The sequence below is a fragment of the Salvia splendens genome, chromosome 15, assembly GCF_004379255.2.
Source record: "Salvia splendens isolate huo1 chromosome 15, SspV2, whole genome shotgun sequence".
Taxonomy (NCBI): Eukaryota; Viridiplantae; Streptophyta; class Magnoliopsida; order Lamiales; family Lamiaceae; genus Salvia; species Salvia splendens.
In genome coordinates this window covers 32,194,978-32,216,506 of record NC_056046.1, presented here as the reverse complement: position 1 = coordinate 32,216,506, position 21,529 = coordinate 32,194,978, and the positions used below count along the sequence as shown (strand labels likewise).

General features: G+C 40.5%; 1 protein-coding gene and 1 pseudogene across 1 annotated transcript; one reads left to right on the top strand and one right to left on the bottom strand.

Annotated features, from left to right (window-relative positions):
* Positions 1-1,367: 1,367 nt before the first annotated feature.
* Positions 1,368-7,773, bottom strand: LOC121767040 (annotated as a pseudogene).
* A 6,688-nt stretch (positions 7,774-14,461) lies between these two features.
* LOC121767039 lies at positions 14,462-16,192 on the top strand. Its single transcript, XM_042163247.1, has 3 exons — positions 14,462-14,856; positions 14,936-15,101; positions 15,434-16,192. The coding sequence occupies exons 1-3, from the start codon at positions 14,462-14,464 to the stop codon at positions 16,190-16,192; spliced, it is 1,320 nt and encodes a 439-aa protein (XP_042019181.1).
* The last annotated feature ends 5,337 nt before the right edge of the window (positions 16,193-21,529 follow it).

Below are 21,529 nucleotides of genomic sequence, written 5' to 3'. Positions count from 1 at the left end.
GAGCCATGGTGTTGCCACAAATTGGATTTTGAGATATCTAGGAGGGACATCTAATTACAGTATTCTATTCTCAGACACTAAGGGCAGTGATCAAGATCCATTAGTGGGTTCTGTGACTCTAATTTTGCTGTAAGTTTTGCCACGAGAGAGTCACACACCTGACACTTCTTTCGTTTATGAAGGAGAATTTTTGGTTGAAGAATCATCTCTGATTTTGGGATAAACTAAGAAGTCGTGATTGTTTCCAGTGACTATAGTAGTGCTATCTGCCTCACCAAACACCAGACCTTCCATGAGAGAAGTAAACATGTGGATGTAAAGTTGCATTTCATTGGATATGAAGTGAAAAGGGGTTCTGAAAGTGGTGAAAGTGTCCATAAAAGAGAATGCATGAGATATACTGACTAAGACTTTACCATGTTCCAAGCTCAAGCATTGCTTGAATTTGGTGGTCAGATTATTCAATCATGACCTAGGTGGAGAATTTGTAAGATATGTGGATGCATATTGAATAAGTCATAAACCGAGGACCAAGTTGAAAATGGGAATAAGTTTGAAAATTTGTTTCCAACGACTACTGTAGGCATTTGCAACCGAAGGGTTTGCGAGCTTGGATTGAGCTCAATCTTGTTGGGCGATATGTGTACTCTCTCAGTTCACATACATATACAGATTCAGTTAGTGATAAGAAAGAGAGCAATAATCATTTCTATGTGAGGAGATTAATATTGTAGTTAAGAGCTCACAAGTTTAAGCGATTGTTTTCTTGAATGATTCTCGAGCGATTCTGACGAGCTTTTTTTTATTGTCATTGAGTGTTGAATAAATTGGTTGATAGCTTCTCTGTGGATGTAGGTCATACGACCGAACCACAGAACTATGTATTTTGCATAAATTCGTTTCTTTGATTTTATTTATTGTTTTTCGTCGATTACTAACATTTCTCGTGCTAAATTTACAGAACCAACAATAGCTGAGTGTGTGGGAATAGGTATATGTAAAGAACAATTTATTGGAGCTTGACGATAAACTTGCAAAAACATATTTCATTACGTAAACCATGCACTGTTGATGAAACACAACATTCTCGAGTTATGGGCATGTATCATATGTCCGAGTTATATACTACAACAATCCAATCCTCCTATCTTAAAAATAGCTATATCACTCAATATGAACTATAAAACCAATTATGTACGACATATTTCTAAACCACCATCATCATGCATGATCATGTGTCATAATATTTCACAGTCTAATGACTTAATTTAGTGTACAAATTATTTCACAACAAATACCTCAAATAAATACATACAATAATATAATACAAATACAAGCATATATTATTATTATTATTATTATTATTTTTACACATGTTGAAGATAGATTTGTGAGTCTAACCGAGGCACTGCATGAGCAATCAAGGGTTTAGCCAACGATAAGTCATGTTTAGACTCAGCCAAGTTAATAGTACTGGTATCAAGTGGTTGCTTCCAGCTAAAATGTTGAATAAGTCTAGCCAAAAGCATGGTTGTTGTGGTAGAACCAAGCTCAAGGGCGGGGCATCCTTGTCTTCCGGTACTAAATGACAAAATACGCAAATCGTGATCCACAAGCGAGACATTTGAGACTTCATCAACAATGTGTCGTTCTGGCTTGAACCGGAGAGGCTCATCCTAAATCCTAGGGTTCCGACCTAGGCCAGGGCGGCTAAGCACCACATGACTACCATTTGGGATGAAATGACCACCCATGACAATGTTTTTGCTTGAAATGTGAGGCAAAGTAAATGGTGATACCGGGTGGATTCTAAATGACTCTTTTAGACAAGCCTTCACGTAATTTAGTTTCGACAAATCTGATTCTTGAACGAGCCTGTTCTTACCTATAACTCGGTCCAACTCCTCACATGCTTTAGCAAGAATGTCGGGTTTATTGATCATCTCTGCCATAGTCCACTTAAGTGCATTTGATGGATTATCAATTGTTGCCAACATCATTTCCTATAAAATCAACATCATATTATTCCCATGATGAAGTCATAATAATATATTACAAGATTTTAATCAACAACTTTGGCCAAATAAATACTTACAAGAATGACTGCTTTTATCTCTCGAATTGACAATAGGGGCCTATTTTGTGAGTTCTTGAGGTTTATCAAAATAACAAGAATATCATTATCCTCGCTCTTAAGTCCTAGCTTCCACATCTCCATTCTCTTTTCGATTGCTTGATTGTGGTATTTTCTTACATTCTTGATGGCATCTGTGATCATCTTTTTATTTCCATCCAAATCAAAAACCTCCAACCACGGCAAAAAATCAGCAATAGCGAATCCGTAGAGACATGAAAGAATGGTGAACAATCCATCTACATGTTCTCTCTATTCAATTCCCGGGCCTCCGTCATCCATTCCCGACCCGAAAAACCTTTCGCTGAACACCATCTTCCTTATCACATTGCCACAGTAATGCCTAGTTACATCTCTCACGTTCACAACTCCACTTTTATGTGGATTGATGCATTGATTATATACAAATATCACGAGATGATCGGCTTCCTCTAATCGTTTTGCATGGAGCCGTCTGAACACATCATTGTTAGAAATAATGGGAAGAAATTCCCAAGCCGTGTACAGGCGGTACTCTAACTATTACAATCGAAATGAAACTTGCAACAAAAAGAGGAATGAAAATTACAACAGAAATAAAGCAAACCAAATTTATAAGTCGAGTCGAGGAAAGCCCTCTTTCCGCAAGACAAATTACGCCCCGGCTAGTGCTCACGGAATGGCGTATTGCCCCCAAAGATAAAACGACTTCCTCCTAGCGTGTAGAAGCACCTCAAACCCGCTAGGAACCGGCGAACTTGATGGAGTTCCGAGAATCGAGCTATGCAATGCTCCTATATGTGAACTAGGATGTAGAGAGCTAGAGAAGAGAGAAGCTTGTTGTGATGTTCGTTGTGTATTCTACTCTCCCAAGCTCCACCTATTTATATGATGGGGAAGGCCACCTCAAAGGTCTTGGCATTAAGGGACACCATAAACCAAAATGAGGTGAAAGGCCAAAGGACTTGGAAATGAAAGGCTAAAAGCCATTCCATTTCACACGTTTCCAACAATCCCCCACATTGGTTAGAGCGTTGCAAGCTCAAACCAACACCAGACACAAATGCATGTATGCAGACTCTTTGCTCAATTCTCGAGAAACAATATTGCATTTGGAATAGTAGCTTGGGGCTTTGAACTTTCCATAGTTAACATTATCGGGCATACCGGCGGCCTGGTTGACGTGATGCCTTGAACCATTCCTCCTTGGTGTATACCGAGACAGTAATATTGACACAATATTATTTACAAACTCATCAGTTCTCACGTTTGTGTCCTTTACTGGCCATGGAACACCACTTTGGATTCATAAGTGATTCACATGTTGAAGCGGCCCACACTTCTTCACTTACATAGGTGATTCTTTTCCAGGTATCCTGCAATACCCACCTCCTCGAGGTTTCTAAGAATCATTAAAAGTCAAAACTTAGCCTCTTACCACATGCAGGTTACAACACTCAATGCTTTCTAAAGAATGGGCGAAGATTGAAAATTTTCCCAGTGTTACAACTAGATTCATATAGCTTCGTTTTCCCATTGAACCAAGCCCATGGGATCTCCAATCGTATGGTTCGGTTACCACTATAATCATCTTTTAAGATGTGGTTTTCAGTCCCATTCCTTTTAGCAATTTATGCATTTGATCACGGTTTAAACCTTTTGTTAACGGATCCGCTAAGTTATCAACTGACCTTACATAGTCAACTGTGATAACACCACTTGTGATCAATTGCCTGACGGTATTATGTCGCCGACGAATATGTCGAGACTTACCGTTGTATAAGCCACTATGTGCTCTCCCTATAGCTGCTTGGCTATCACAGTATATCACTACTGTCGGCACTGGCTTCTTCCAACATGGAATACATTCTAGGAAATTTCTGAGCCACTCGGCTTCTTCCCCTACTTTATCCAATGCAATAAACTCAGATTCCATGGTGGAACGAGCAATACACGTCTGTTTCGTTGATTTCCACGAAACAGCACCACCCCCCACAATGAACACATAACCACTCATAGAGAACGAGTCTTTTGAATCAGAGATCCAATTTGCATCACAATACCCTTCAAGTACTTGGGGATATCTTGTGTACTGCAGCTCAAAGTTAAGAGTATACTTCAAGTATCTCAAAACCCTACGCAGAGCTTTCCAATGTTCCTTGCTTGGGTTGCTCGTAAATCGGCTCAGCTTATTCACCGTACACGCAAGATCTGGTCGGGTGCAGTTTGTGATAAACATCAAACTCCCTATGATCCTTGCATATTCTTCTTGAGCTACAGGCTCACCCGTGTGCTTACTCAAATGCACGTTGGGTTCCAATGGAGTCTTAGCTGGCTCACAATCGAATGAGTGAAATTTCAATATAATGAGATTGTGTCAGAGCAATTCCCTCATGATTCCTTTTAATTTTGATTCCGAGAATCACATCAGCTAAACTCATATCTTTCATGTCGAAATTTCTCTTCAACATGTTTTTGGTTTCGTTGATAATGGCACTATTGCTGCCCGTAATCAACATATCATCTACATAAAGACACACAATAACAAAACCGTTATCTGTGTTCTTAATGTAAACACACTTATCGCACTCATTGATAGTGAAACCATTTGCCAACATCACGTTGTCAAATTTTAAATGCCATTGTAATGGTGCTTGCTTCAACCCATATAATGACTTTACCAGTCTACTAACACCCAAGTGTTATTTCTCATGATGGATTCAATCTCACTGTTGATAGCTTCTTGCCACCACGCTGCGTCTGGGCCAGACAAAGCTTCCCCCACTGACTTTGGTTCGTCATCCAACATAAAAGTTATGAAGTCGGGACCAAATGTCTTAGCAACTTTAACTCTTTTACCACGTCTTTGTTCAACATCCTCAGGACTTGACCTCGTCCTTTTTGGAGGATTAGAACTAGTGGATTCATCCATCATTCTTTCACTAGAACGATCCTCTTACCTCTTACAAGGGTAAACATTCTCAAAGAATATAGCATTCCTTGACTCAATCGTTGTTCCTTCAGCCACGCCAGGCACAGCTGACCTATGGACTAGGAAACGATAGGCACTACTATTAAGTGCATGGCCAATAAAGATGCAATCGACTGTTTTAGGGCCTATTGCAACTTGTTTCGGAGGTGGCACTTCTACCTTTGCTAAACACCCCCACACTTTGAGGTATGAATATGAAGGTTTCTTCCCTTTCCACAACTCATAAGGAGTTACATCCCTATTTTTTAGTGGAATTTTGTTCAGGATATGATTCGCTGTTAACACAGCCTCCCCCCTCATGTTCTGGGGTAATCCTGAATTAATCAACAAAGCATTCATCATCTCTTTTAGTGTTCGATTTTTGCGTTCAGCAACACCATTTGATTGAGGAGAATATGGAGCTGTGGTTTGGTGAATTATACCACTTGCATGACATAATTCTGCAAACGGCGCTACATACTCACCACCTCTATCACTTCGAACACACTTAATTCGACAATTAAGTTGATTTTCGGCTTCATTTTTGAAGTCTGTAAACGCTTCAATTGCCTCATCTTTACTTCTTAATAAGTAAAGGTAACAATACCATGTGCAATCATCTAAATATGTGATGAAGTACTTTTTACCACCTCTAGTTTGCACAAATTTTAAATCACATACGTCTGTATGGATTAACTCTAGAGGTTTTGTGCTTCGCTCTACCGAATGGAACGGTAGTTTAGCCATTTTGGCTTCAACACACACTTCACATATTTCTTGTGAGTTAAACTTATCTACTTTTAGTAAATTAAGATTTACTAATCTTTTTATAGCATTTAGATTTACATGTCCCAATCTATTGTGCCATAAGTCAGAGCTTTGAAGCAAATAAGAGGATGTGTCATTTTCCTTATTGCTTATTCCTTTTCCACGGTGAAGGACCGTAACATTCAGCTCAAAAAGCCCATTCACTAGGTGACCTTCACCTATGAACTTTTCATACTTGGTCAATATAACCTTTTCACACTCAAATTCTAGTGAAAATCCATGATTTACTAGAAGTGAGCCTGACACCAAATTATTTCGGATGTCTGGGACATGCAGTACATCCCTAAGGGTAAGAACTTTTCCAGATCCTAATTTTAGGAACACATTACCCACACCAACCACCTTAGAAGAGGCTTGGTTTCCCATACGTACTTTTCTACCTCCAACAGATTTGTAGGTAGAAAAAGCGCTTCTTTCGGAGCACACATGACATGTGGCACCTGTATCAACAAACCATTCATTTGGATTGTTACCATGGTTCACATCGGAGACCATTGCGATCACCTCGTGATCTTTGTTGTTTATAACAACACGTTCAAATAATTTGCACAATATTGTCTCCAACAATAAGTACACAATTATATTGAACCATATGTGCATTGGTATATTCAACAACCCATGCATCCCAATTATTACTACCAAGTCAAAATTGGTCTTGCTTGTCAACTGACAAACGATAAACACAATTCTCAAGAGAATAGATCTCAAGGAATTAACCATTTCGTAGCTCATGAACATTGGTACTGTTCGTTTCTTCATTCCAGCTTTGGTGCTCATGTTTCCTCCAACTTCAATTGGTATAATCCTGTCTTAGAAGAGTACACTAATTTGTCTTGCGATTGTTAGAGTACCGCCTGTACACGGCTTGGGAATTTCTTCCCATTATTTCTAACAATCGCAAGACAAATTAGTGTACTCTCTAAGACAGGGTTATATCAATCGAAGTTGGAGAAAACATGAGCTTCAAAGCTGGAATGAAGAAACGAACAGTACCGATGTTCATGGGCTACGAAATGGTTAATTCCTTGAGATCTACTCTCTTGAGAATTGTGTTTATCGTTTGTCATTTGACAAGCAAGACCAATTTAGACTTGGTAGTAGTAATTGGGATGCATGGGTTGTTGAATATACCAATGCACATATGGTTGTTGAATATACCAATGCACATATGGTTCAATATAATTGTGTACTTATTGGTGGAGACAATATTGTGCAAATTATTTGAACGTGTTGTTATAAACTACAATGATCACGAGGTAGTAGCAATGGTCTCCGATGTGAACCATGGTAACAATCCAAATGAATGGTTTGTTGATACAGGTGCCACATGTCATGTGTGCTCTGAAAGAAGCGTTTTTTCTACCTACAAATCTGTTGGAGATAGAAAAGTACGTATGGGAAGGTGAGCACCTCCGACACCAGCACCCTCCTCATTTTCGTCCACTGGTTACCGGAGGGAGAGAGGGAAGGTGAAAGGTATCCATTGCTGACGAGGCGGGCCGAAGTGACGTCGGTGGGAGGCAATGACGCTGTTATGCTTCTTCAAGAACTCGATAGAGAGTTCCGGAGAAGAGACGGTGATGACGTTGACGCGGCCAAGCTTGATGCAGGCAATCTCCGTGTTGAGTTGCTTCATGACATTGTGTATCCACCGGAATGCGGGCTTCTTCCGAAGCATTTCCGGTAGGCTGCCGACAATCGGGTAGGAGGTGGGGCCCGGTGGAAGTGGCGGCACCGTCGAACTTTTGTTAATTGATTTGAGTATAAAAAATCTTAGTGAAACTAAACATAAAGCTATTGCTATTAACGAGGGAAGTTCATTGCTAAATCTTGTTTCTACTTTCATGTTAGAGTTTACCATGTTTGAATCTATGAGCTAATGTGTACGTAAGCTCTAAGATTGGGCTTGCAACTTTATAGAGGGAAGTGAGGAATTGGATGCAAATAGCCTTGAGATTAATTTAGACTTGTATTAGGTTTACGTATATTGGTTGAGGCATACGACGAGTAATGAGTTATTATTGAGTTCGGGGTGTGATATTGTAATGCACTGTGTTGACATTGATATTTAAAATGTCAACACAAATTTGTGTTGACATTGATATGCGATCGTATCGACATGTTTAATATACTGCATTGATGAGTTAACAATTTTAGAAAACACGCCCCAAGTTTCTCAATATGAATGAAAATTTAAACTGTTGTATTGGTGAGTATTTTTATTTAATTCGATACTCATAAATCATAATCCAATTGTGAAAAAATAGGACCGTACATTCATAGCTTCAACTTGTGTTAGCTTCAATTTCAAGTACTTGAATTTGTTTGATGAAATTATAAAATTTAATACTCTTATTAAGCTTATAAATATCGCAAACAATTTAGTAGTGCTGGTTGTGAACGCAATACGAAAATTATTATTTCTCTGTCATGTTTTTATTTCTCACTTTTTTTCGGCGTCAGGCCACAACTCACACAATAATAACGTCTTTCATACTACCTCCGTCCCCCAAATATTGTTCCACTTTGACCCGACACGGGTTTTAAGAAAATGTAATGGAAAGTGAGTTGAAAAAGTTAGTGGATTGTGGGTCCTACTTTAATGTCAGTAGAAATGAGTAAGTGAAATATGGGGTCCACTACCAAAAATGGTAAAAAGTGAAATTGGACAAACTTTATGGAACGGACGGAAATGGAAAAATGGGACAAACTTTCTAGGACGGAGGTAGTATTAATAAACAATATTACTTGTTTGTTTTTGTTGTAAAATTGAAATACGAGAAATAATAAAAAATTAATTCATTAATAACAGGAAGAAAGTAATCCGTTGCTCATTGCTCGTTAAATGAATGGAAATTGACGAGGAAAAACGAACGACGAAATCATTTATTCACATCCTTATTTATCAATCGTTATAATTGGTTTGTCCGAGACCAAAAAGCATTTAATTGATTGCTTAGTTTTACAAAAGAAACCAACAGAATGTGGCAAGATCTTATAGGAAAGTCGTCAAAAATAGTTCGAATTAAAAAATAGTTGCTATTTCATTTATTAATTCAATTTTTAAAAATTCCGGCGATGTTTTTCGACCCTCTCCTAATAGTTGCTCTAGAATTATGTTTCCTTTATTAATTGGAATTTTTAAATTTTGGGGAGTGTTTTTCGACCCATTCCTAATAGTCGCTATACAATTATATTGATACCTTATATAGGAAGCTAGAAGCTAGGCCATCGGTCTTCATTCTATAAATATTGTGGCTATATATCAAATTACCATAACAAACAAAACTAGATGTAATTATACCAAACATTTAGAGATATTTTCTATTACCTAATCTAGTAACGCAGCCTTGATTCTCATTCTATATAAGTTATTCTACCACAAAATACTTTAGTAAGAGCCATCATTCCTCACTACGTACCGAGAAGCGCTCCATTTTATCAAACATTTAGAGCATAAACGACTGGGTCGAAAGAGAGCACAAGTTTGAGAACTTTCCAAGCACGCCTATGCTCGGGTTTCTTCACAAATATCGAGAATGTACCAACCACAATATCATCTTTCAGTAGGGATGTCAATGCACCCTGAAACCTATAGATCGAATAGTCTGCTAAATTTATGCATTAAATTTTAGGATGTTACCCTCCGTTCAATAAAAATAGAGACTTTGTGGACAACACGAGTTTTAATGCAAAATTCGTAAAGTATGAGAAATGTAGAAATAAAAGGTGATAAGAGTATTGTTATTGGAGACTACGTCAGCCATAAAATGACTATTTTTATGGGATGGCCCAAAAAAAATGGCATGGAGTTCAAGAAATAGATGTTTAATGTATTAAATAGATAGATAGATAGATAAAAAAGTAAAAGCGAGAAAAAAATATAGAAAATAGAGTAGAAAGTGAATAAAGTAGAGAGGATAAAATAAGAGAGGGTAAAGTAAGAGTGGGAAAAAGTGTTATATATAGATAGAACTCAACCAACTATGAGAGAACATCCTAAAATGGAAAAATTACTCAACTATGAGGGAATAGAAGAAGTTGAGACGTGTTACTTTTTGGGTTGTACCAACTAAATGACACATTTCATTTTGCAATAATTATCTGACTTCTCTCTCATACTTTGTCTTTTGTCCTCATCTCTTATACTTTATTATCTCTTCTATTTCTTAATTTATTATTTGTTTTACTTTACTATTTATAATTTAATTCACTAAACATAACTATTTGTATTCATGTGCCAAAATAAATGCCTCACTTATGCTGGAATGGAGGGATTATTAGTTAAAAAACATTCAAAAAATGTAATACCCCAACTTTTTCTACCGTTTTAATTATTCTTCAGGACGTCGTTTGGGTACCTGAAAATTTTTCACCTTTGTCTTTTTTTTGTCGTGAGAATAATTTTACGTTTGGACCTATTACAATTATTCTCTAACAAGTCCAATTATTTTCTTGAGTAAGCCCACTTAGTTTTTGAGCCCAAGTCAATTTCATTATTTCTACAAATCAGTTACGGAAGGGAGATATGATATTAGTATTTCAAGTGATAGATATATGAAACTGCTGTAGATAGTCTTTCCACCAATAATTCCACCAATAATCAAGATCCATTGCGGCTGCTCATGACGGACAACAGTTATGATGATGGAGAATTGCGCTGAGGCGGCGACGGCGATCCCGGCAGTGGCAACATGCTGTCGGCAACAGCGGCCGTGACTCACGGTGGCGCTGCAATGTGAGAGAGAGAAGAGGAACGGCGAGTGACAGAGACAGCGGGAGTTCGGGGATGATACGGCAGCGACGGAGGTTGGACAGCGGTGCCATTTTTCGGGGCTGCCGAGCCGAGAAAAAAATAAGGAGCCCGGCAACCTTTGCGGCATCGAGAAGCCTGAGAGAGAAAGAAGGAGTAAAGCTGATCGGGGCATGATAGCAGCGGCGTGAAGGGAAAGAGAGAGAGGAGATGACGGAGTCGGAGACGGAGGGATAGAGAGAGAGAGGGGTCTAGTGAGAGTGAATTAGATGGAGAGAAATAGTTGCAGATCGATGCGAATTGCGTGAGACAAAAGGGGAATTGGAGCTCTCTGATTTTGGGAGTTCATTGATAACGTAAGGTGAGAAAAGTTGAAGAAGTTTTGGGCTTTGTTATATTTAAATGTTGTGTGCAATGTGAATTAAATTATAGATTTGGGCCTATTGTTTTTAGTAAACGAGATGGATTGGAATTTATCTAGTCTTTGGGCCAGAGTACCTTAAATCAATGGGTGTCTTCATTGAATATTTGTCATGCCATGTTTTTCAAGAACGGAAAGGAATTCAAGTTCAGAAAATTTAAATTTACAAGGTGGGCTTTCTTTATAAATAAGGGCTATGCCCTAAGTATATTTTTATGCGAAAATGATGTTGTGAATATTTGTCATGCCATGTTTTGTTTTATCTATGGAACCTATCTGTTGTGGCTTTTACCATCAATGGATAATCAAATTCGGGTCTGATTAGGGAGTGAGTCCCTACTCAGGCTAGTGTACACCTATGGAGATCTTGCGCCATCTTTCGAGGTGGTTGGTCTAGTGACTTGGGATGTGGCCGCATTCCTTGTCATCGATGGATCAGATATGGTAGACATCTATGGGAAAATGGTTGATCAACAGAATTTTACAATGGCAGTGACTTTAGTGTCTTGGGCATTTTCAAATTTAAAACCCCGAGTTCACGCTTATCCCGTGGGCTAAGTCAGGCCTTGTACATATCATACAGTACATAATGCTTCCGATAATGTTGACATAAGGGATATCTTGCACTTCTAATCTTTCGGCCTCTTTCTTCGGGATCTGCTCGAGTGATAGCTTAAAATGTTGTCCCAATGGAATTGACACTCTTAGAATTCTTCAAAACTTCTGAATCAACATTGTCAAGTAATCAGTCTAAGTCAGCCACAATTCCCCTTTACTTCTATCTCTATGAATGTCCATTCCTAGTATCCTTCGGGCTTCCCCCAAATCCTTCATTTCAAAGTCCTTTTGGAGTTCTTGCTTTATAGTGCTAATTTCTGTAATATTCTCAGCTCCCACCAACATATCATCAACATACAAGACCAAGTATGCCACTGCCTTTCCATGCCTTTATAGTGACTTGATGTAAACGCAACTATCATAGGCAGACTTGACAAAACCAACATTCATCAGATGTGCATCAAAAGTTTTATACCACTGGCGGCTACTTTGCTTCAACCCATACAAGCTTTACTTTAGCGAACAAACTTTACTTTCTTGCCCAGGAACTTGAAACCCGAGAGGCTGCTCCATGTATATGATTTTTCCAAATCACCATGTAGAAAAGAAACCAAGCACAAATACAAAGGTGGCGTTCGGTTACCATGACTAATGCCATGAGACTATCCATCTAGGATTAAGTTGTGAGATTATTTTACTTGGAAGGGAGAGGCTATGACTAATTATCATGAGACTATCCATCTAGGATTAAGTTGTAGGGCTCAATCTTATGAACCAAACATACATTTTAATCATGAGATTTTATCTGGCAATCGAAACCCGTAGCATTCAATTTTGAAGGGGGCAGATCTATTGGATAGAAATATTGATAAGGCTAATTTCACGCATCGGTTATGGGGGTAAATTCAGTAATTTCCAGGGTCTAACACATGTTTTAAGCCAGGTGTGTAGAGAAATTCGCCAGGGCCAGGAAGTGGAGGAAGATAATTGCCGGGCGAAGGAATCAAGCAGTAAAGAGAGCAAAAGAACATTATTTACCATACGGAGGAAATCCCCAGAAGGGGGAAAATTGGAGATTTCAAAGAAGAATCTAGAAGATCAACTCCCCGTCTATAAATAGAGGAGCACGCAGCAGAAAAATCATCATCACACCTTCTCACTTAGCTCACGCTTTCGCACACACACTTCTCTACGCACTGCACAGAAACAATTTACTATTTTTTAGTTAAATTTTTATTTGAATTCCGACCGAGACTTTGCTGTTCAAAGCTCGGCTTTTCTTACTTTTGTTGAAACTTGATTCTGATGGTTATGGAAGTGTTATTTTCTGTTATCATTGAGTTGATTCTGATGTTGGATGTTGATTTCTGATGTTTGGAGTTAATTTACTTGTTTTGGATGCTTTTCGCACTTGATCTGTTGGATTGGGGTTGAATTGTAGTTGATTGGAGTGAATCTTTTGAATCGGCGTTGATGGAGTTAGGTTAACTGTAGTTGGATTCAGATTGCTTGGATCCGGAGTGGATTGAGCTTCCGACGTGTGGATCTGGAGCAGATTGATTGAATTCTGCGTGGTTGTGGATGTTTAGCTTCCGATGTTTGCTTCGTCTAGTAGTTGTAGATCTGCTTATTTCTGGCTAATCGTAATTTCCACGTTCAAATCATCATGCTCTGTTCTGATCTGGTCTAATGCTCTGTTTTCTACATATTTGTTTGGAATGTTGAAAGATATGAAGATCGTTGTTAGTTAGAGAGTCAGAGTTTCGTTGTTGCAATTTTTCCTTCGTACCTTTCTATTTTGGGAAAATGGTCCCCACTGCATGCTTTGTTGCTGTTTAGCTAGTTTAGGAAATCTGTTTGCCAGGCCGAGGAATTGTCATCGTTGTTTTCTTTGAGTTATTTGAGAAAGTTTAGTCCTACTGTATGCATGTGTATTTTCCGTTTCCTAGGTCTAGCTGTTAGGTAAATTTCGTTTCCCAGTCTAGTAGCTAATTTCTCAACCCCAAGTTCCGTGGCGGCAGCCAAACCCCTTCCAAAGTCTCCAAATGCATGCAAACACATCCATCTTCGTGGGATCGATCCCTACTTCCCTGTACCAGCCAATAGTATAGCGGGTTGAGGGTTTTGAAACAGGAAATTGTGTGTCTGACGACCTGGATTTTGAAGGTTCTCTGAGTTCCTAGACCCTGTGATCTAGCGAATCCTCTAGACCCGTAAACTTGACATAACAAAGTACACACAGTCCTTGAATCCCGTAGTTTCAAATGGCGCTTGTCGGGGATGGATGGCGTTGTTTATGTTTGTGTTTAGAGGTTTTGGCGTATGTAGTTTCATTTTATATTGTCTGTTTTCTTTCCGGTTCAGTTTATGAGCAAGGGCTCAAGGTTCGGACACTGAAATTACACACCTAGTTGGAGAAGCGCCCAGTCTAGTTGGCAGTTCAAGGAAACAACATTCCCAGTTACCACCAGATCAGGGCTAACAATAGGAGATCCAGAACCGTTGAGTTCAGATAGTGACGAGGATCATAAATCGTCAGTCAAATAGGAGTTTGAGTCATATTCAGATACAGAGGAAGAAAAGATCGGTGACATGGCACACGTAGTCGATCCCGATCCCTGAGATCGGTTCGCTCATTGCCCATCTAGATGGTGAGCCAGCCTAGGCTATTTTTACAAATCAGCGTCAGAGGTCCATCGACATCAAGACGAATGTGCTAGGCGTTTCTACCAATGTTCTCTTGGCAAAGGAACGAGTGTCCATATGAGTTCCTGAACGAGTTTAGCAAGCTGTGCAGTATTCAGAAAAGGCCCAACTATGCAACGGGAGGAGGACTATCGCCTACGCGAAATACCATTCGCTTTGAAGGAGGAAGCCAACACATTGCTGTTAAGGTTGCCACAGGATTCTATCCGTAACTGGGGAGATTTCACATTGGTCTTCTTAGACTACTTTTTCCCTTCGAACAAAATCAATGCCCTCAAGAAGGATATTCTGGAGTGTAAGCAGGATTATGATGAGTCCTTGAGTCACTATTGGTCACGTTTTAAAGGGTTGCTCGATGCTTGTCCAAATCACAGGATGATAGAGGCTGAAACCTTTTATCTGTTCTACGAGGGAGCAAACCCTGAGTCAAAGGATCTGATGAATTCCTCGAGTGGGAGAAATTTTACAAAGAAGAAAGTAAGTGAAGCTAGAGAAACTTTGGGAAGGTTGATTGATGCAAAGAAGGCATATGATAACCCACGCAGCATTATGAGGAGAGGCTAAGTCAATGCGGTGATGGAACAGGGATGAGAGAGTGGAGGTAAGGATTGACAGGTTGGAAAAAGCACTTCTGAATGCGATCGAGAAAAGCAACCCCCCTGCCTCACAAGAAAAAGAGAAAACTCCAGGCCAAGAAGAAACTCCACCCCAACAGTACTATGGCCCTCGAGAGGGAGAATACCAGGCCCAGGTGAATTCGATGGGAAGCTGGAATCCAGATGGGAGTTGGAACTAAGGGAAACAGGAGGAGGCTCCATGGAGAACTCACCCAAACTTTAGATGGTCCGACAACGATCCAACCCAGCCACCTCCACAGCAGAATACCAATTATGCACACCCACCAGAGAGGCAGTCTAACTGGTCAGGGAGAAACAGGAGGGGCAGAACAACTGGGGCAATCGGAATCAAGGAGACCACTCTAATTGGGGCAACAGGAACCAGAATAACCAAGGGAACTCCTATGTGCCACCACACCAGAGGAACAACCCAGGAAATTATCAGAACTCCCAACCCAATTAACAGGGGAACCAGGGGCCAGGAAATCAGTACAACAACAATTCAGGAGGTCAAGGAAATTTCCGCTCAAATCAGGGAAATGGACCTAATCACAGTCAAGGATCAGGTACCAGTCAACCGAATTCCAGATCACAGAGAAGCATGCACGACATGGTACACGACCTAGTCAGTACGCAGCAGCACATGCAGAGCAATTTGCAGCCCAACAATGACGTGGTGCATAAACCTCAGATGGAACACAAGGCTGCGATGGACATGATGGCAAAACAGTTATCTCAGATAGCAACCTCCCTAAGTGAGATGCGAGGGAACGAAGGGAAAATCCCTGCCACAGTCAAGCCACCGGACAGGGCAAACATCAGTCAAATCACTCTGAGGTCCGGACGTGGTTATGAAGGTCCTACGCTGAAAGTGGATGGAAACATACCTCCCGCGATGAGCAAGGAGAAGGAGAACCCAAGTTCCTATAAAGGCTATACTGAAACAGGGGAGACCAGAACAGAGGATGACGTTCAGACTGGTGATTTGGGAAGACCACTACCCCGGATGGCTGACCCATTCTTCCTAGACCCGGAGCCCAAGGTAGAGGTTGAAAAGGTGATGAAGGAAACTGGAGAATCCTCTAAGGGAGATTCCCCTAGCATGGTGAAGCAAGTAAAGCCATTTCCCTACGGAGGGGAGGCCAAGAAGAAAAAGGATGAACCAGTAGACTTCATGGACATTTTGGAAAGCTGGAGATCAACTTTTCGTTCCTGCAGGCCTTGAAGCTGCCTATCTTCTGCAAGTTCATCAAAGAGTTCATCGCCGGGAAGACTAAACCCAGTGGCAAGATATTGATCGGGGAAAACGTGTCGGCAGTGATACAGAAGCGAAGGATGCCCTCAAAACACACGGACTCGGGTATGTTCACTCTACCCATTTCTATTGGTGATATCAGAATTGAGCATGTTATGTGTGACCAAGGAGCGTCAATAAATGTTTTACCGCTTTCCATCTTTAAAAGGTTGGTAGGAGTAGGAATGGTGGATACGAAAGTGGTAATCCAGTTAGCGGATAGGTCGTGCATTTGTCTAGAGGGGGTTTTAGAAAATGTGATAGTCAAGTTGCATGATTTCATGTACCGTGCCGATTTCCATGTGATAAAGATGAGTGAAAATTAATCTGCCGAGTCTAGCGGGGTACTTCTAGGGAGACCTTTCTTACACACCGCTAAGACAATCATTGATGTTTTTGATGGTACCATATGCTTGGATTATCATGGGGAAAAATACACGTTCAGCATTGATGAGGCTATGAAAAAACCATTTGATGTTGAGAATCTGCATGCTATCGATGTTATTAACCCCCTGGTCCAAGAGTATCTTGAGACGGAATTGATGCAGGAACAGATCGACAACTCAGAATTGAGCCAAAACATCGACAGAGAAGTTGCAGGATGGTGTGAAGCTTATGAACACTTTTGAGTGACCGACGAGCTCGTTGCACACAAAAAATGAGATTTACAAGTTAATGTCGGATGGAAGTGTAGATAGAATTTGTGTAATTGATTGGTTGGCCGAGCATCATGTTACCATTCGCTGTTAAAGAGAAGAGAGTAGATCTCTTTTCAAAAAAATAAACCCAAAACCCCGGGAAAGACCCCGACTATATTTTAAACACAAAAACCTTCAAATAAAAAAAAAACAGGATTTCTATGACCCAATGCAAGTCCCATAATTTCTCTGCACATTCAACTCGACTTACTATGATGAGGAAGGGATCCCGGCGTATCCGCTTCGTCTATCTAAGGGAGAGGAGAAAGAAGAAAGCAGCTATATATGTGGCAGTAGTGAAAGAATTTTTTCCTCGCGTGTTTTCTAAGCCCTGCTCAGGAACCACCACCCCCACCACGAGCGATAAGAATTGGAGTTTACAATTGATCTGGAGCCAGGATCAGCACCGATATCTAAGGCACCATACCGTATGGCGCCTAAGGAATTGGAAGAACTTAAGATACAACTACAAGAGTTGCTAGACTTGGGTTTCATTAGACCCAGTGTGTCGCCGTGGGGAGCACCGGTGTTGTCGTAAAGAAGAAGGATGGGACACTAAGGATGTGCATAGATTATCGAGAGTTGAACAAGTTGACACTCAAGAACAAGTATCCACTGCCGAGGATAGATGATTTGTTTGATCAACTCCGTGGAGCTGGAGTATTCTCGAAAATGGATTTGAGATCGGGATACCATCAACTGAGAGTCCGACGAGAAGATGTACCCAAGACGGCTTTCCGAACTAGATACGGCCATTATGAGTTTATAGTGATGCCTTTCGGATTGACAAATGCACCGGCCGTATTTATGGACCTTATGAATCGTGTGTTCCATCCATACTTGGGACAAGTTTGTCTTAGTCTTCATAGACGATGTCCTTATCTACTCAAAGAACGAGGAGAACATGAAAAACATTTGAGGACTACCTTGGAGACGTTAAGGGCCGAGAAACTCTACGCCAAGTTCCAGTAAGTGTGAGTTTGGCTCAAAGAAGTGAATTTCCTTGGGCACATAGTGAGCGCAGATGGAATCGAGTAGACCCCGAGCAAAGGTGGAAGCGAGTACAGAAATGGAAATCACCAACCACACCTAATGAATTCAGAGTTTCCTAGGACTGGCGGGATATTATCGGAGATTCATCGAGGGATTTTCTAAGATAGCGAGGCCAATGACGCAACAACTAAAGAAGGGGATCAAAGTGAATTGGACGCCGGAGTGTGAGGCCAGTTTTCAGTTACTAAAAGAGAAGTTGACCACCGCAACAATTCTCGCTGTGCCGGAGCCAGACACTAACTACGTGGTGTATACCGATGCATCAAAAGTTGGACTTGGATGTGTACTTATGCAGAATGGGAAAGTGATTTGCTGTATGCAATCAAGGCCGGTTGCGGCCGCATGAGTTGAAACTATCCGACGCATGACTTGGAGTTGGCAGCAGTTGTACATGCTTTGAAGATTTGGAGACACCATCTTATGGGAGTTCGATGTGAGATATATACGACCATAAAGCCTCAAGTACTTCTTTGAACAAAAGGATTTGAACATGCGCCAGCGTAGATGGCTTGAGTTGGTGAAGGATTATGATTGCAGTATAAACTATCACCCAGGAAAGGCGAATGTAGTGGCTGATGCCCTAAGTCAAAAGTCTCAACCTCATTGGCCACTTTTCTCACGAACGAGGAGAACTTGATACGAGAGTTTAGTAAAATGCGATTGGAGGTAGTGAGTGCACCCGAGACAGTGGAAGGAAGAATCGCCGCCTTGGTAATGGAACCCGACCTAAGGGCTAGAATCGTGGAAGCTCAAAGACGCGATACTTTACTTGAGAAAATCCGTTCGGAAGTGAGGACAGGGGAGCAAGAATATTTTCACGAGGAGGCGGATAATGCCCTCACATTTAAGGGCAGGTTGTGCGTGCCTAGAGACGAAGGGCTTAGGAATGAAATCATGAGAGAAGCACACGAAACACCGTATACTGCGCACCCAGGGAGTACCAAGATGTATCGAGATATGAAGAGACAATTTTGGTAGAATGGCATGAAAAAGCATGTAGCGGCATTTGTGGAGAGGTGTCTAGCATGTCAGCAAGTGAAAGCTCTACATCAACGACCTTATGGGAGACTACAACCACTTGAGATACCGGAGTGGAAATGGGAGAACATTGCAATGGATTTCGTGACAGGATTACCGAGATCACAACGAGGAAATACTGTTATTTGGGTGATTATTAATCGTCTCACAAAATCTGCTCACTTTGTACCGATTCGTGATACCTATGGAGCCAATAAGTTGTCTAAGATGTATGTGAAAGAGATCATACGCTTACATGGAGTACCGGTGACTATTACTTGTGACCATGATGCGAAGTTTACCTCTAGATTTTGGATGAGCCTACAACGAGAGTTAGGCACTAAGTTGAATTTCAGCACTGCATTCCACCCGCAGACTGATGGGCAATCAGAGAGGACGATACAAACTTTGGAGGATATGTTGAGAGCCGTAGTGCTAGATCGAGGAGTAGGTTGGGAGGAAGTGTTGCCACTAATAGAGTTCGCTTACAACAATAGTTATCAGGCGACTATTAACATGGCTCCGTATGAAGCATTGTATGGGAAGAAGTGTAGATCACCACTTTACTGGGATGAAGTGGGTGAGAGAAGAGTTCTTGGACCAGACACAGTGGAAGAAATGATTGAGATTGTTCGAAAATTCGTGAGAGGATCAAGGAAGCTCAGGATCGACAGAAATCATATGCTGATGTTCGAAGAACCGATCTCCAATTTGAGGCAGGAGATAAAGTTTTTCTGAAGGTAGCCCCGTCAAAAGGAATAACTCGGTTCGGTGTGAAAGGCAAGTTGAGACCACGATTTATTGGACCTTATGAGATTCTTGACTGAGTGGGTACCGTAGCGTATAGATTGGCGCTACCACCAAGCTTTGGGAGAGTACACAACATTTTCCATGTGTCACAATTGAGAAAGTATGTGTTCGACCCTAATCACATAATTCATCAAGAGGAGATGATGATTTTGAATCCGAATTTGAGTTACGAAGAAAAGCCCGAAGCCATTCTGGATCGGAAAGTGCAAGAGTTGAGAAATAAGTCTATTGCTTCGGTGAATGTTCGGTGGAGAAATCATGGCATTGAGGAAGCTACGTGGGAATTGGAAGACAAGATGAGGGAGAAGTACCCAGAATTGGAATGATCTAAGCAATTTCGGGACGAAATTTTTGTGAAGATGGGTAGATTGTAATACCCTTTTTTTTCCATCTTTTTAAGATAAGATTTTTGTTTTAAGAACGAGAGAGTGATAGACCTTGAATAAAATACCGTGTTGTTTCGTTTGGTGGTGAATGCTTGAATTATTGTTGATTAATTGTATGGTGTAAGTTGTCGACGAGTTCGACATGAGAGTCGTCGATGGGAAAATTTGGGCGTTCGTTTACAATGTACTTGGAATAACACCAAAGTACTAAAATAATAAAACACCACAATTTAATCAATGTACTAAAATTATATATTTTTTGGGCCTATCACTTTTGTCTATATTTTTTTTAGCCCATTTATCCTTATTCAATTGGACCACTTTTAATATAGCCATTTATTCATAATTCCTATTGAATTCCTCCGGCCAACATAAATCCAAATTTATGTGTTGATTTGAAAATATATTAATGTGTGTGTATACGTGTGTTGTGATAGGAGAGTGAGTGTATACGGGGAGTGATAAGGAGTATACTTTTAAGTACTTGTTTTTCTTTTAATTTTGGTGGGCCACTTTTGTATTGGAATTTTATATACGGCCTAATATCGGTGATGACCGAGAGTTATCTATGTTGGGATTTTGGTGTTTAATTGATAAACCCGTTTTAGTATATGTGAACGAAGGATAAATTGAGCACTCACACTTAGGATGCATGCATGGTTTAAATTAATTTATTTTGCAAAGTCTGATTGTTGCATATTATATTATTTCAAAAAGGGTGAACTTGTGCACGTTGTTGCGGTTGGAACAAGAAGTGTTTGGGGAGTTAAGCTGTTGAGGTGGGCTTTCTTTTTAAATAAGGACTATGTCCTAAATACTTTTTATGTGAAATGAGGTGGAAAGTGTTTGTCTTGCCATGCTTTGTGTTTTGAATGAACCTATCTGAAGTGGCTATGCCATGTATGTTTAATCGAATTCGGGTCCCAGTAGGGCCGCAAACCCTGCTCGGACTAGTGTACACCCCGTAGATCGTGTGCTATCTCTTTGGAGTTGGCCGGTCTAGTGACTTGGTTCGTGGCCACGTTCCTTGTCATGTATGTTCGAATATGGTGATGGTGGATGTGGATGGAAAATGGTTGCGCAACCGACTTTATGTGAAATGCTTTTTGTGTACTTGGGTTCTTTTAATTAAAACCCCCAAGGTCACTTGATTATGGCTTGACAAACTATGTTTTGGCATGTGTCCACTGAGTGCATCAAGTACTCAGCCCTGCATATTGTTTTTCTTAATGTGCAGATTGAGCGGCGATGGACGTGGAGGATGTTGAGCAGAGTTCATGGATTGTTTTGTCATGATTAATAAA